This window comes from Lipotes vexillifer, unplaced genomic scaffold (genome assembly GCF_000442215.2).
Source record: "Lipotes vexillifer unplaced genomic scaffold, Lipotes_vexillifer_v1.1 scaffold972, whole genome shotgun sequence".
Classification (NCBI taxonomy): domain Eukaryota; kingdom Metazoa; phylum Chordata; class Mammalia; order Artiodactyla; family Lipotidae; genus Lipotes; species Lipotes vexillifer.
In genome coordinates this window covers 328,075-343,793 of record NW_006769413.1, presented here as the reverse complement: position 1 = coordinate 343,793, position 15,719 = coordinate 328,075, and the positions used below count along the sequence as shown (strand labels likewise).

The 15,719-nt window shown below is 51.1% G+C and overlaps 1 protein-coding gene across 1 annotated transcript in view; it reads right to left on the bottom strand.

The window, feature by feature from the left end:
• Nucleotides 1-15,683, bottom strand: part of ITGA11 (integrin subunit alpha 11) — a 134,011-nt gene extending 118,328 nt beyond the window's left edge. The window contains exon 1 of the mRNA XM_007445599.1: nt 15,539-15,683. Coding sequence (XP_007445661.1) covers nt 15,539-15,590 — 52 coding nt within the window. The 5' untranslated portion in view covers nt 15,591-15,683. The remainder of the gene's footprint in view (nt 1-15,538) is intronic.
• Nucleotides 15,684-15,719: the final 36 nt, after the last annotated feature.

The window sequence follows — 15,719 nt, the reverse complement described above, 5'->3', positions numbered from 1 at the left end:
ACGACGCTGAGGCCTCTCAAGAGGCCTCTGAAGCCCAGGAATCCTCATGAACCTGTGGATGATGAAGGGCCAACCATGCACTGGGTCCACCCATGCTCTAGATGAAATTGTTTTAAAATAGAATTCCTGTGTAGACTGGTGCAGTCACTATGGAAAACAGTGTGGAGGTTCCTCAAAAAACTAAAAATAGAGTTGCCATATGACCCAGCAATCCCACTCCTGGGCATATATCCAGACAAGACTATAATTCAAAAAGATACATGCACCCTTATGTTCACAGGAGCACTATTTACAATAACCAAGACATGAAAGCAGCCTAAATGTCCATCGACTGATGAATAAATAAAGAAGATGTGGTACATATATACAATGGAATACTACTCAGCCATAAAAGAGAATGAAATAATGCCATTTGCAGCAACATGGATGGACCTAGAGATTATCATACTAAGTGAAATAAGTCAGAAAGAGAAAGACAAATATCTGATATCACTTATATATGGAATCTAAAATATGACACAAATGAACTTATCTACGAAACAGAAACAGACTCACAGACATAGAGAACAGACTTGTGGTCATCAAGGGGGAGAGGGGGTTGGGGGAGTGATGGATTGGGAGTTTAGGATTAGCAGATGCAAACTATTATATATAGGATGGATAAACAACAAGGTCCTACTGTATAGCACAGGGAATTATATTCACTATCCTGTGACAAACCATGATAGAAAAGAATATGAAAAAGAATGTATACATATGTGTAACTGAATCACTTTGCTGTACAGCAGAAATTAACACAACATTGCAAATCAACTATGCTTCAATAAAATAAATTTAAAATAAAATGAAATAGAACTCCTGTTGTCAACTTCTTTCTTGTGTTACACATGGCTTTATACCCAGAGTCAAGGTTCTGGCTCAGGAAATGTTCACAGAAGCATGGAAGCACAGCCGCTGACGAGCTTTTAGAAACATGAAGGCCAAATATTTATTTTAGAAGGGACTGAATGGACATCTCAAGAGGGCACATGGCTCACTTAAGTTTAGAACTGGAGCCTGAACTTGACCCAGAGGTCCTCATCCACAGTCTAGGGCTTTTTCATTACCCTAGGCTTGGAGGGTCCAGTTAGTGAGAGAGGTAATCCAGTCCCAGGCTTTGGTTTCCACTTCTGCTACATTCAGGGCTGACCCAGATTGGTCCATCTGGGCTAAGCCATGGCTGATTTCAAACAGCCTTTCCTATAAAATCAGTAAGAGGCAGGGTAGGTCTAATATTCAGTTAGCCATGAACTTCTCTGTGTGAATTAGTCTGCAGCTGTTTTACTGCCCAGCAGGCTGAGTGGAGTCAAGGTTTAAAGAAGAGGGGCGCGGGCTGGCGTGAACTGCCTGAGGCAGTGTCAAGACCCTAAGAGTTGGAGGTAGGGCAGGATGGTGGGACGCTATACAGGGGAGGAGAAGGTAAGAGGGAAGGTAGTGAACAGTGCCCACTGCCCAAGGGGCAGGCAGCCTTGTGGAGAGTGAGGGTAGAGCTGATAAGATGATAGCTGGTGAAATGCAGCTGATGTGATAGAGAAGCTCACAGAAATATGATCATCACTTTGACAGTGATCCAGGAGGGCTTCTTGGAAGAGGAGGCCTTTCTGGAGCTGCTAGGGCCCAGAGAAAGCAGCAACCTCCTCTCCACTTTAACTTACATCCTCTAGGGACATTTGTTACTGAGAGGATTGGGGGTTTCCTCTTCTTTCATGGAGACAACAGACTAATTTGGTCTGCTCTCCCCAGTGGTTCCTTGCTCTCCCCCTAACACATCCCTCCCTGCCCCCTTCCCAACTCCAGGCCAGTGCAATGCTCAGCAAAGCTTTGATCTGGGGCTTTTGGCCTCTGCTTCCACATAAAAGCTCCCTCCGCCCTCATGAGTGGGGCACCCTGGGCAGACCCCTCTTCCCTGGCCCGTCTCCATCAGCAGTGGGCACCAGTCCAGTGGGGCCACTGCCAAGCCAAACAGCACTGCAGAAACACTAAGGGACCTGGCTACCAGGTGGCGGGAAAGTGCCCTCCTGGGCCTCACCCTGGGGTGGGCTGAGCACGACAGAAAATGGCCACATCTGCCAACTTCTCTGGACCCTTCCCGGTGTGTGCCAAGGGGATACTAGCCCTGGAGGGGGCCTTGACTAAACCTCCAAGAAGACAGAGCCAGGGCAGCTGAGAAATCATGCCACAGATGAATGGAGTCTAGGTCTGTCTCGTCAAAACGTCCCCCAGGCAAACCTGAGCCCCGTCGCACTTCAGTTCTGGATGAGTAGGGACTAGGGGGTATCTGTCCTTGCTGAGGGCTGCACAGGGTGACCTAGTGTCTCCTAGGGCATAGTGGGTGAGAAGAGTTTATGTGGGACAAGGGTGAACATTAAAACTTGACAACTCATGTTTAATGGATATTAAAAAATTACAAGCAAATCAAAACTTGGGTTTCACAGCAATTATTGCTTACGATGAAGGTAAGTGAAAAGACTGAGTTGATTTAAAGTCAGTTGAATGAAAATTATTAAGTGAAAGTACTCCAGATGTTACACAGATATGGCCAGAGCCGTGTGAGCAGTACAGGAAAAGCAGGAAAGAAGGTGGGCTTTGGAGATGATCAAACCTGGATTTGGAGTCTGGATCTCATTTTTATCGGCAGCTGCAAGACCTCAGTCAAGTCACATGACCTCTGGGAATTGCAGTTTCTGGAGTCAGACTCCCTGGGTTCCAGTCCCAGGCTGTGACTTTATGACCCTGGTGACCTTGGGTAAGTTACTTAACGACATGCATCAGTTTCCTCATCTCTAAAATGGGGGAGATAACAGCACCCCTCTTTTAGGATTATTGAGAAGACGAGTGCTCAGAACAAAGTCTGGGGCTTCCCTAGTGGTGCAGTGGTTAAGAAACCGCCTGCCAATGCGGGGGACACGGGTTCCAGCCCTGGTCCAGGAAGATCCCACATGCCGTGGAGCAACTAAGTCTGTATGCCACAACGACTGAGCCTGTGCTCTAGAGCCTGTGAGCCACAATTACTGAGCCCATGTGCCACAACTACTGAAGCCTGCGCGCCTAGAGCCTGTGCTCCGCAACAAAGAGAAGCCACCGCAATGAGAAGCCCACTCACTGCAACTAGAGAAAGCCCAGACACAGCAACGAAGACCCAACGCAGCCAAAAATAAATAGATAAATAAATTTATTTTAAAAAAAAAAGAACAAAGCCTGATTCATGGAAGCGTCTGATGACTGTTAGCAAGTAGTACACATTTATTGAACACCTCATCCCTGCCAGACATGTTGTTTGGTAATCAGTATTATTTCTATTTATTCATACTAATCCTACAAGGCAGGCGTTATAATTCCCATTATACATTCTAAAGAGAGGATGTGACCTGCCCAAGGTCACACACTTAGTAAGTGCCAGGGCCGGTATTCAAACCCCAAGTCAGTGGTTACATGCCCCAAATATGAACCTCACTGGGCTCAGACTCAGTCTCCCCACCTGTACAATGGGTTTATTGTCATCTCCCCAGTCACCAGGGCAGAATCTGGTCTGGTGGTTCCCAGGGATTGGACCATAACCTGGTCCACTATTGGGGTCTACTGTTCAGCCCCTGCCATCTTCTCTGGGCACTCCCAGCTCCTTTTGGGGTACCGGAGGACACATCCACATTCTGCGGTCCATGGAGGATGTCTGAATCACTACCCTTCTGTGGGAAACGAGGCATTTTTAACTTCTGCTCCACCCCGCTGTTCCATGGGAAGTCCATTACATAGCTAGGTTTTCACTGTGTAAAAACAAGGTCTGTCCCATGTCTCCTTTTGTTCTCTCTGAGTCACAGTAAATAACACTGAACAGCATGGGGCCAGCTGGGCCGGCCTGGGCTGCCTGCTCTGAACACTATGCCCCTTTCAAGGCCCTTCTCCCTTCAAGATCCCCTCCTCCGCCTCAGCAGCCCGCCAGCAACTACCACCACACGCTTGTCTGGAAAGAAAAGGCTTTACTAACCAATGGCCTGCGAAGTGTCAGGACTGAATGCCTAGGGTACTGGTATCCTAAGAAAGGTGACTGGGGAGAGGGTGATATTTATCTCAAAGGGGATTAACTAATGGGATTTCAGGCTGCTGCAGGCTGGGGGGGAGGTTTTCATTGATTGATTCATTCATTCCACAACTACTTATTACTTGCCTCCTCTGGCTGGGCACTGCTCTGGACCCTGGGGTACACACGTAAAACAACACATAGAAATTCTTACTCTCATGATGACACTCCGTTGGAGGAGACAGACACTAAACAAGGTGAATAAAGAAAATCGATAATAATGCTCTCTAGTGAGAAATACCCAGTGGGACTAAAGCAGGCACGGAGGTTTATATAAGGGGATGCATGCAGGGGAGGCTGACATTTTAGTTAGGGGTGCAGGAAAGGCCTCCATGAGAGGTGGGTGTTGGAGTGAAGACCTGAAGGAAGCGAGATAGGCTCTTTGGTGAAGAGCATCCAAGCAGAAGGAATAGCAAGTGCGAAGCCAAGGCACCAGGTATGTTTGAAGAACGTTCCGGAAACTGTGTGGGTGGAGCCGAAGCAGCAAGTGGGGGAGGAGTAGAGGATGAGGTCGAAAAGGCAGGGGAGTCAGATCACACAAGCCTCTCACCCAGAGCAGAAGGGGAGCCCCGGAGAGTTCGTGGCAGAGGGATAGGACATGATCCCATCCACATTCAAGCAGCATCCCTCTGGCTACTGGGTGCAGGAGCTCAAGGGACAGGGCGGATGCAGGGAGACCAGTTGGTTGCCACAAGCCACGGGAGCCTTTCTGGGCACCCCGAGAGCAGCCCCCAGACCCCTGCCTGTCTCCTGGTCCTAGTCCTCCAGGCTGAGCAGAGGTGGGAAGACGGATGGTAGACCAGAGCTTTCACAGCAAGGTTCATGGGGACCAGTGCAACTTACAGACTGGGGGTAGGGGGAGGGGCTAGTTTTAAGATGTGCTCAAATGCAGAGATGCACACGGAAGAGAGAGGAAAGAGCTGGGACCATCTCGGTGACCATTTTGACATATTCTGGACAACTGGAGGGGCCTCTTGCCAAGTCTGCCAGCATGTCTGCCCCTGGCTGGCCTCACCGTCAGCAGCAAGCACATTCCACAGTTGATGTTTGGCTTGTGGTCTGGCCTGGCCTTCTTGTTGGTTTCTTCTGCTCTGAAAGGCTTTTAAAATCAGAATCTGGGTTCTCTTTAAGTTTGGGGCATGAATCACTGCTTCTGGGCCTGGAAAGGGGATAGAGGGACAGGAGGGCCCATGCCACGGGTTCTCCCTCTCTCTCAGGCCCGCGTGCCACTAATCATGTATACGTGACAGGCTCCCAGTCAAAACATTCCAAGTCAGACTCTCTTCCAAGCTCCCAGTCAACACTTCCACCTGCCCAAGAGCCCCGCAAAGTCAACATGTCCAGGATCCACTCAACTTCCTGGTCCTTAACCCCCCACCTCCATATTCTCTCCTTTTCCTTCCCTGGTGACCAAGGATGTTCCATTCTGCCCCTCACACGTTCCCTCTTCCTCTCTCCTCTCACCACCTTTACATCAGGCTCTGGCATCCTCCTGCCTGGGTTGCTGCAGTAGCCATCTTAGCAATCCACTTGCTTCTAGTTGTCCTGTCACATTCAACCTACACCCATATCCCCCCACCCCGCTGCCAAGGAGCTTCTCAAAACATAGATTAGAACATGCTCTACCCTCCCTCAAAAACCTTCAGTGGCTCCCATCTGCTATATCCAAATGCCTTAGTTGGCATTCGGTCCTCTCTCGATGGCCTCAGCCCATGTTCCATTCTTGCAATTCTGCACATACTCCAGCATCCTGTCAACCAAACATCAGGCTGTTCCCCAGATATATTTTCTGCTCTTCTTGCAGTTACAAATCATCTCTTTTTCGCCTCTCAAATTCCAGAGTCTTTTATCTGTAGCTCTCTTACAGCTTTTATTACTTCCTCCCTTGTATTAGTTTTTTTATTTTTATTTTTATTTTTTTGGCTGCATTGGGTCTTCATTGCTGCGCGCGGGCTTTCTCTAGCTGCGGTGAGCGGGGGCTATTCTTCGTTGTGGTGTGTGGGCTTCTCATTGCGGTGGCTTCTCTTGTTGTGGAGTACAGGCTCTAGGTGCACGGGCTTCAGTATGTGTGGCACGTGGGCTCAGTAGTTGTGGCTCGCGGGCTCTAGAGCGCAGGCTCAGTAGTTGTGGCACACGGGCTTAGTTGCTCCGCGGCATGTGGGATCTTCCCGTACCAGGGCTCGAACCCGTGTCCCCTGCATTGGCAAGGCGGATTCTCAACCACCGCGCCACCAGGGAAGCCCTGTATTAGTTATTTATCCAAAGATCTCTCTCCTACTAGACCATAAACTCTTTGAAGGACAGGACTTATCTCTTAACTTTTATCCTTCAGAGCGCCTAGCAAAGCACCTAATACAGGCCACTGTGTTGGGACCCCTTGGGGATGCATCTGCAAAGAAACGTAAGACATCTATCTTGCCCTTAAATATCTTTCTGTTGACTTAGACAGTTCTTACATTCATTCAACACATATTATTTGAGCAGTACTATGTCTGGCACTGTGGGAGAGCTGGCAATACAGAGACTGATAGGAGATGTGGTCCCTGCTCCAGTCCAGTGGGCAAAGTTGTTCAGGCTATTATGATACCGTGTTGTGTATGGGGTATAACACTGTAAGAAGTATAGGCATCTTGAGATCACAAAAGTAACTGATCCAAGGTCTGACTGAGTCAGGTGAGGCTTTCAGGAGGAAGACCTGAAGAATAAGTGGGAGACAGCCAGGAGAAAGGAGGGGGTTGAACGGGATATAGGGAACAATGTGAGTGAAGGACAGAGGGAGCTGGTGTGTCTGAGAAACTAAGAAGCTCAGTTTAGTGGAGCTGCCATAGGGGTGTAGACGTGCCCATGCACATGGTGCTGCTAGAGGGGAGTCCTGAGTGCAGGCTATTCAGGGTCTGGTGAGCTCTATTAAAGAGGCTGAACTCAACCGAAGGCAATAGGGAGCCACTGAGGGTTTTAAGCAGGGGAAGTGACTACACACTCAGTTTGTGTTTTAGCCTCACTTTGTCTGCTATTGAGGAAGGTCTGGGTGGATGGGGGCAGGAGGGAGTTTGGGCCTCAGGCTGGTCCCAGGGGCTTCCTGCTCTGCCTCCCCTAGGCAAGCCTCTCCTCTTTTTCCTGGTGGAGCATCCCTTCCCCACCCCACCTGGGCTTCTCTTTGACAGTCCCCATCCTGAGTTAGGTGCTTCCTTCACCTGAACACTCACAACAGCTTCAGTGGGGCCCAGAATCGCAGGGTTGGAATGACCCTAATCGGCTCTGTTTAACCCCTGCTGGACACCTCCTACCGTGCCAGTCCATCTGTCTGTGAGCAGTTCTGACCAGGATCCTCAGCCAAATTGGTGTCCCCATAGCCCCTCTTTGGCTTTCCTCTGTCCCACTTGGGGCCACATGGTGATCAATAGCTTATGGCCTTGTGGGGGACACAGACAAGGTCACAAAATGAATAACCCTCCAAATACCAACTCCCATCTCAAATTCCCCCTTGTGCCTCAGCCTCTCCAACTCTGATTCCACGTTGTGTCTCCAGCCCAGCCTGGCTATGAATCCTGTGAAACTGCAGGCCGGAGAGGTGGGCTGGAAAACTGGGAAGCAGGACAATTGGTTACATCTTGGTTTCACCACTGACTGTTTGTGACCCTGAGAAAGTCATTTCCCTTCCCTGGACAGTGTTTTCTCTTCTGCTTGATTGGGGATTGGGTTTAGATGACACTGGTGAGTCTCAGCCTTGGCTGCCCATTAGAATTACTGGGGAGCTTTAAAAAATGCCAAGGCCGGGCTTTCCCGGGTGGCGGGGTGTTGGGGGCCCCCCCTGCCGATGCAGGGGACGCGGGTTCATGCCCCGGTCCGGGAAGATCCCAGATGCCGTGAAAAAAAAAAAAAAAAAAAAAAGCCAAGGCCAGGCTCCATCATGGAGAGTGATGGTGTGCTCTGGTGGGGTCAGTGAAAAGTTTTGTTTTACACCGTCATTCTCTTGTTCACCCATGAATGAGGACCACGGGACTTGCTGATTGTCTGAAGACCAAGAGGGGAGGCTGAAGTGGGCAGGTAAAAAACCCGAGAAGTAACCTCCTATTTAGAAGGATTAGCCCAGCAGGACCACGGAAGCACCAATACCCGTGGCTGCGGAAAGGCCAGCATTTCAAGTTTTGGCTTCTTGCTTTCGCCAAGAGGGCTACTCCAGAGCCCAGCATCAAATGCTTGAAGGTCCCCCCCAAAGGTTCTCAAAGGGATCTTGAAGCAGTAACTGGAGACAGAAGCATCTTCTGAATTCCATGGCTTAAAAATCATTCCACAGCCCTGGCTGTGTGTCTTCAGAACTGCTCTATGGGCACCCCTGCACCTACGGACACCAGCAATTTGCATGGGCCCTGCAGCCCATGTGTGATCTGTGCCTTCCTGCCCTCACAGAGGCTGAGCCTTATCTGATTTGGAATTTCCAGAACCTGGAGATGCCTGGGGTTTAGTGGGTGCTCAGTACATAGTGGCCAAATGGACGAGCCACACAGTTTCTTCATGTGTCAAGAGGGATCCTGGTGCCTTCCTTGCCAACTCACAAGCCTGCAGGGAGAACTCTGTGAGCAGTTGCTCAGCCCCACACTCAGAAGGGCCCCCACTTGGTTTAATGCTCGCCGTGGCCACCTTGAAATTCTTAATAGTCTTTAAACAAGGAGCCCTGTATTTTCATTTCACACTGGGCCCCACAGATTATGTAGCTGATCCTGCATATGTGGTAAGTGGTGGGAATAAACTCAGAGAAGAGCTCTGTCTACATACTATTTATGGGACTTTATGGTTGCCACCAGTCACCAAATATGAGAGGCTATGAGCTCCAGGAAAAGAGCAATTCCAGTAGAAGGAGAGGAGATGGACATCACTTTGTGGTCTTCATCCTGGCAGTAGGAGAAAGCAGTAGTCTGAGGGCCTGGGGATGGGCGAGACAGAAAGGACAGACGGTGGAGACTGCAGACACCCCCAGTGGTCTACAGAGAATGATTTCAGTGATCTTGTCCTACCTGCCTGCCACAGATGTAGAAAATCTACCATTAGAACTTCATTCCTTTGGCCGAAGCACTGCTTGCTCCTTAAGTTCCTCTGACGAGTGTAACAAACTAGGTTTCTAATCTCATCTTTGGCCAGAAGATCTGTCCCTGAATTCCTATGTGATCTTGGGGAAATCACAGGAAATCATTTAACTTTGAAAAGCCTCAGTTTCCCCCTCCAACTAATGGACATACCAGCCTCGACAGGACCTCTGACCTCACCTGGCCTATTCTGACTGACAGAACAAATACCCGGGAGTGCTCTTTACAGACTGTTGGGAGCTGCATCCACTTACTCGTTTCATGATTTTTCCATGGCCTTCCTGAGGCCCAGTCTGCAAAGAAACAGGTCCTGGAAATCTGCAGGGTCAGGATTCCTGTAGCCTGGCCCAGCTGGGTGATGCCGCTGGGGGAAGAAAGCTGTCAGCCCCAGCTACGGAGGCAGGAGCCCCTTCTCTGTGTAATCCTGTTTGGAATCCTGGAGCACACTGCTATAGCAACTTGCCTAACTCACCCCACATGCCACGTGGAAAAACCTCTGCCCGCTTTAGGGCAGCATCACCCAAGCCACAGACTGGCTTCTTCTATGTTACAGGATGAGGCCGCCCATCATCCACAAGGGCCCAGGTAGAACCCATCTGATCGGCGATGGAGTAGTGGGGTAAGGGGCTGGACCAGGCCAGGCAGGTCCCTTGCCTCAACTTTTTGGTCTCACCTATTTCAGGTCCTGGTACCTGAAATTCCATCATTAGCCCCTTGATCCTTTGGCTCAAGGCACAGCCCAGTTAAAATGCAAATCACTTTGAAGGACACATGAAGCTGTCATCACTCATTAGTGCTGTGCAGCATGAATTAACTCGTTAGGCCTGGAGCTCAGAGCAGGTTTTCATTAGGGGAAGCAGAGGCAGGGAAGGGAGAGCAATGCCCAGCCTAGACCCTGAGGAGGGTTGGAGAGGCAGTCAGAGTGGCCCAGAATATTGGGACTTGGGGGCAGATGGTAGAGCTCCACTCGGCCCTGAGCAGGGAGGCAAGTGAGGGAGAGAGGCTCCCGTATTAAAAGGCAGGGCGTGAGGACCACTTCTCACCAAGCCAGCATCTTGAGTGGGAAATCGCTGTCTAGCTGAGTCTGAAGGAGAGAGCTGCTTCTCCTGGACCAGTGCCCATGTGAGGATGGCCATTTGCGTACAGATCTCATTTTCCCTGAAGACAGTGTCTTCCAGCAAGGGCATCTTATTCATCTTTCTGTGCCCTCCTGAAGAGACAATATGCGTGGATTAAGGGCAAACACCAAACATCGCCTCTTACTCAGTCAGCATGACCCTGGATGAACCATTTAACTTCTCACGTGTAACCTGGTGATTGCTGTAGTGACTTCCATAGCGAGGCCTAGCTGAGATGTGAGAAAATGATTGACGCAGTGCCTGGTATCAATCAAGTGAATGATGGGAAGGGTGATCAATGAACTGCTATTGTTTGCTGAGGGCTTACTGGGTGCCAGATGCTGTTCCAAACACTTGATATGAATGAACCACGTAGAGATCATCTAAAGCACACATCAGCCTGTGAAGTCGTTATTCTACCCATTTTACAGATGAGGAAATGAGGCCCAGAGGGACTTATCCAGGGTCACCCAAGCAGAAAGGATTTGAATCCAGTTGGGCTCCCAGGCCACACACATAATGATCATTACTCCAGCTCAGTAAACTCGAAGGTCGAGGAAGTTTGGGATAGAGGCGGTGGGGGTGGAGATGGGGGCATGTTTGACCACACTGACGTCTTCCTCCAGGAGGAATTTTATTCATCTCGTGAAGGTCGTAAGTACAAAGTATGAAAACCCTTCATGGAATTTTGTGGGAGCTTATTTATTTTCGGCTTACGAGATGACCGACTCCAGTCTCCTCCCCTTCGTCCACGGCTAGTAACCTTCTGGGCTTTCAACTAAGAATTGGTACACTCAGGATTTACATGTTGGGGGATGGGGACCCTCCTTCCTGGACCACAGCTCCCTAGAGCAAGCACTCCACACTGAGGGCATGTGGGTGACTTTGGAGCTCATAACTGTTTTGGGAAAATAGTTTCAAATGGCTATGAATTCCTGAGGGTAGCCCACGGCTCGGTGGTGTTGGGATAGGGGCATTAAGCTATGAGGGCCAGACGAGACACCGTTTTTGGAATGTGTTAGTGCACGTTTAAAGCTTGTTTTGTAGCTGACCCTCCCTGAGCCAGCCAGAGGCTGTCACTAGCTGGGGAGGATTGTGATGGATCCTTTCTCTTTGCAACTGCAATAAAACAATGTAAGTAAGGTCTGGAAGCCTATAGTGAGACAAGAATCTCCAAAGTCAGGCATTAAGGAGAGAAAAGAGGGCTTTTTAATTCTCCAAAAACTCCCTTCTATACAGCAAGAGCCAAGCTAGGCCAGCTAAGACCATAGTTCTGTCCTAAGCAATGAGGGGAGAGGATGGAAGGGAAGTCCCTGCTGCTGGAGGAAGCTGTCACTGCAGGAGGGGAGACAAAGAGGTTCACAGAGGGCAAAATGAAGGTGAGCTGCTGTCTGAGTTTCTCAAGGACCCACAGCCCTGTGGGTGGGCTGGGAACAATGAGGATGTCTAGCTGAGGGGATAGACATCCCATCTCTGGGGGATCCACTGCAGGGTAGAGATAGGGGCATGGTGAATAAGAAGAAAGAGGGTCATATTCCACTTTCATCTCGTTAGGGCCCCCAGGGTCTGCCTGTGGAAGGGTCCAGAAGCTCCACGGCTGATGGTGGCTGAGAGGCTTGGCTGACAAGCTCCCAGCAGGGTGGGCACTGGGGAGGCAAAGTGACAAAACTTTATCTCCTTCCCTGCTCTTCCCAAGCTGGAGAGCAGGACTTGGATCTTTTCAGCCTTTGCACACCTGTGGTGCCCAGTACTGTGCCTTTTCCATACAAGGTTTTTCTGCTGAATAAGACCCCCACCCACAAGGACACATAAGGGAGTGGTGTGGTTCTTCTCCTCTCCAACGACACAAAACACTCATGCCAGGATCATACTGACTTCAAGACAGCCTCAATGGCAAAAACAAAAACAAAAACCAAAAACCCTGAGTTCCCATTATGACCAAGATTTTGCGCCAGGCCTTTGGGAGAAGGGATTAGGAACGTTTAGGTTTATTTATGAGTATGACGTATGAAGGTTACACCTCTGCATCCTTACTTAGATCCCTTACTCAATGGCCAGTAATGAGCAATGATGATGATGATGATGGAGAAGAAAGACAAACTCCTAAGTGCTCCATATGTGCCTGCAACTTTCCAAGTACTTTATATACATCATAAATCTTTGGATACTCTTTAAGTTCTATTGTTATCACCCCCATTTTGCAGATGAGAAAACTGAGGCACAGAGCTGGTTAGTAACTTGCCAAGGAAACAGAGTCCCAATTAGCAGAGGCCAGACCCATCCCAGGCAGTGAAACCCCAGGGCCTTCACCCCCACGCTCTGTCTGATCTCCCTATGTGTCTTTATGTCAGGTAACCTGTCATAATTTATGTTACCTGTCAGGTAACAAGTGCTCAGTAAAGACTGAGGTTTTCTTTCTGCTTCCAAACTGGGAGGATTTCACTTTTATTTTATTTTATTTTTAAAAATTTTATTGAGGTATAGTTGATTTACAATGCTGTGTTTAATTTCTGCTGTACAGCAAAGTGACTCAGTTATACATATATACATTCTTTTTCCTAATCGTCAGATGCATTACAATAGGCAAGTTCTGATCAATGGGTCTGTTCTCTCTGAACGTCAGCTATAAAAGTCTTTGGACCTGTCTACTTTTTTTCTGGCTTTCTTGATAGCTCTGCCCATCTCATCACCCTTCACAGCCTGCAGCAGAAGCTCTGGAAAGATCAAGGCTCTGAACTCATAATGGCCTTAATGAGGACTCCCCCACCAACTTGGCCTGTGACAAGTCCCTGCCCATCCAAACTGTGCCATCACCAGCAGGCAAGCTTCCTGATAATCCTCACATTGAATCCATGTGATGCACAGATGAGACATCAACATCAGTCCTGCTCTGGAGCTGGGGGAATGGACCCAATGACCTCTGTGACCCTTCTCATCTTCAGAGTCACTACTGACCAGAGTCATCCTTGTGGTTTTCAAATATTCATCTTTTTGTTCTTTAACTACTGTAGTTCCAGGAAATAACACTCTAATGTACAAACAGTCCCACTTTAAGGTCTATCCACACTGTACACACTCCTTTAAGGCCCAGTCCAAATGCTATCTCCTCCTGCAGGAAGCCTTATTCAAGCGGAACTGAACTTCTCCTGTTCGAATTGCAGCCCTCAGCGTCTCTGTGCCATTCACTCCCCAGTGCTTCTATTTAGCTTTCCCTGGTCTCACCTTGTTCTCAGCTACAGGCAGGGCCCTGACTGCATACATGCTTGGGCCCCACCCCCAGTTCCTTGCTGGCAGATGTTGTTCCAACACTGATTGATATGTTTAATGAATCCCATATTTCAAGAACTCAGACTGGCCAGACATAACTCAGGAGTGGTTTTCTCCATATGAAGGGAGTTCTGAGTCACAAATCCTGTCCCTGTCCTTCACTGCACTCCCTTACCCCCCTCCATCCCTGCTTTATCATTATCAACCACCGATTCAGCCCTACTGTGCACCAAGCCCTGTGTTAAGAACTTTTCTTACAGGGCCAGCCTGACTTAATCATGCCGACAACTTTATGGTCTCAGAATATCTATTTCCGTTCACAGAGGAGGATACCTGTTGTAGAGATTGCATAACACGCCTAAGGCGGTACGGCTGGTGGGCAGCAGAGCCAGAACGGGAAGCCAGGTCTGATTTCAAAGCTTTTACCCCTTGAGGTCTGGACTGTCTCTAGCCCCTAAAGCAGCCACTTCAACTCAAGTTCTGGTGGGGCCACATATCTGGGGTCACACAGGAGTGCATTCCCTTTTTCTATGGCTGGGTCTCCTAGTGATTCGAAGGCAGTTCCTAGAGTTCCCCCTCTTGCCTAAATGACCTAGAGAGGGCTTCACCACCTCCTCTGGCAGCCGGTTTCTAGATATATGCTGGCCTGGTCGCAGCTCTTCCCCCACTGTCCCCAACACTCTCTCCTCCCCAACTTAAAGCATCAATGTTTGTTTTCAGTTGTGACTCTACGATCTGAACTGAACCCCACCAGCACAGCCCCTTTCAACTACAGGCCCTCCCAGAAGCTCCACTAGAGACCAACGCTGGGTGCACTTGTTTTCCGTAGTACCCTGGGACTGGGTGAGCTTGCTTGGGCTGGGGGATCTCCACCTGTGCTCTTTGAGGGCGCCTCTCCCCCTGCCACCGCATCTGACTCCTACTACTGGCCCCAGCCCAGACCTGGAGCCCACGCAGAAGGGGAGGCTAGGCCCTTCGGCCAGTTTCCGAGGTGCTGGTCCCCGCCAGAGCACTCGGTCGCGCCAAGGAGGGGTCCCGCAAGCTTTCGCTATCCGTAGAACAGCGCCTCTGGCCGCCGCCACCAAGTGGCGGGTCGCGCCGTAACTCGGGGTGTGGGGACTCCCGGGCCGGGCGCCCCAGTGAGGATAGCCCAGGGCTGGCCTCTAGCTCCGGGCCGCGCGCCCCGCCGGCCCGGGGTCCCCACCGCGCCGCGACACCTGGAGTGCATTAGGCGGCGGCACACGCCTCAGCGATGGCGGAATCCCCCGCTTTATTGAATGAGCGCACAGTTCTGAGCGCGGGCTGGGGGGCGATGCCCCGTCCCTATCTCGAGGGTCAGGTAATGTTTTCGGGAGCCCTGGACTACCGAGCTGCTCTCCGCAGCCTTCCGCTAGGCCCGCGACGGCTCGCCAGAGCCTGGGCGCCGACCGCCTCAAGGCTGCGCTCCGTTCCGGCCCGAGGGACCCTGGGCGGCTCTTGGCTCCCGGCTCTCCCCCAGCACACCCCTTCCCTGCGACCGCGGCAGCAGGCTCTCCACTCTTAGGGATGCTTTCTCCGGGCGCCCTGACCCCTTCCCTCGCTCAGGACGTGCGCCCTCGGCGCTCCCGGGACCGCGAGTGACCCCCGCGGCGGCGCGGAAAACTCGGCGGGGCGCTTGGAGGTAAGCAGGGCGCCCGGCGGGGCCACCAGCCCTCGGCGCTTTTCAACTCGCGTCTCTTCAACTCCACCAAAGTCCCGGCCTCTGGCCGCCTCCGCGCGCCTCCCTCTAGCGCGGAACTTGGCGGAGTCGCTCGACTGCAGCCAGTTCCCGGGGGACCCACGTCCCCGAGAGCCGCCGAGGTCGCACCCTGGGAGCGCACCGCGACCGGCTCCTGGCAGCTGTATCCCAGGCCTCGGCGGGTCAGGGAGCGGCTCCCGGAGGCGGGGGGTGGGGGTTATAAGGGGGCACGTACCTGGCCACAGGCTGAGGACCCAGGCCACCAGGAGGCCCCGGGTCAGGTCCATGGTCCGCGGCGCGGCGGCGGGGCGCGGTGCGGAGCGGCGGCGGGGGGCGGCGAGCCAGAGCGACAGCCTCCTTTGCGCGGCGCCCCGAGCCTGCACTGCGCGCGGCGCCCGGCTCCCTGACAGCCGCGG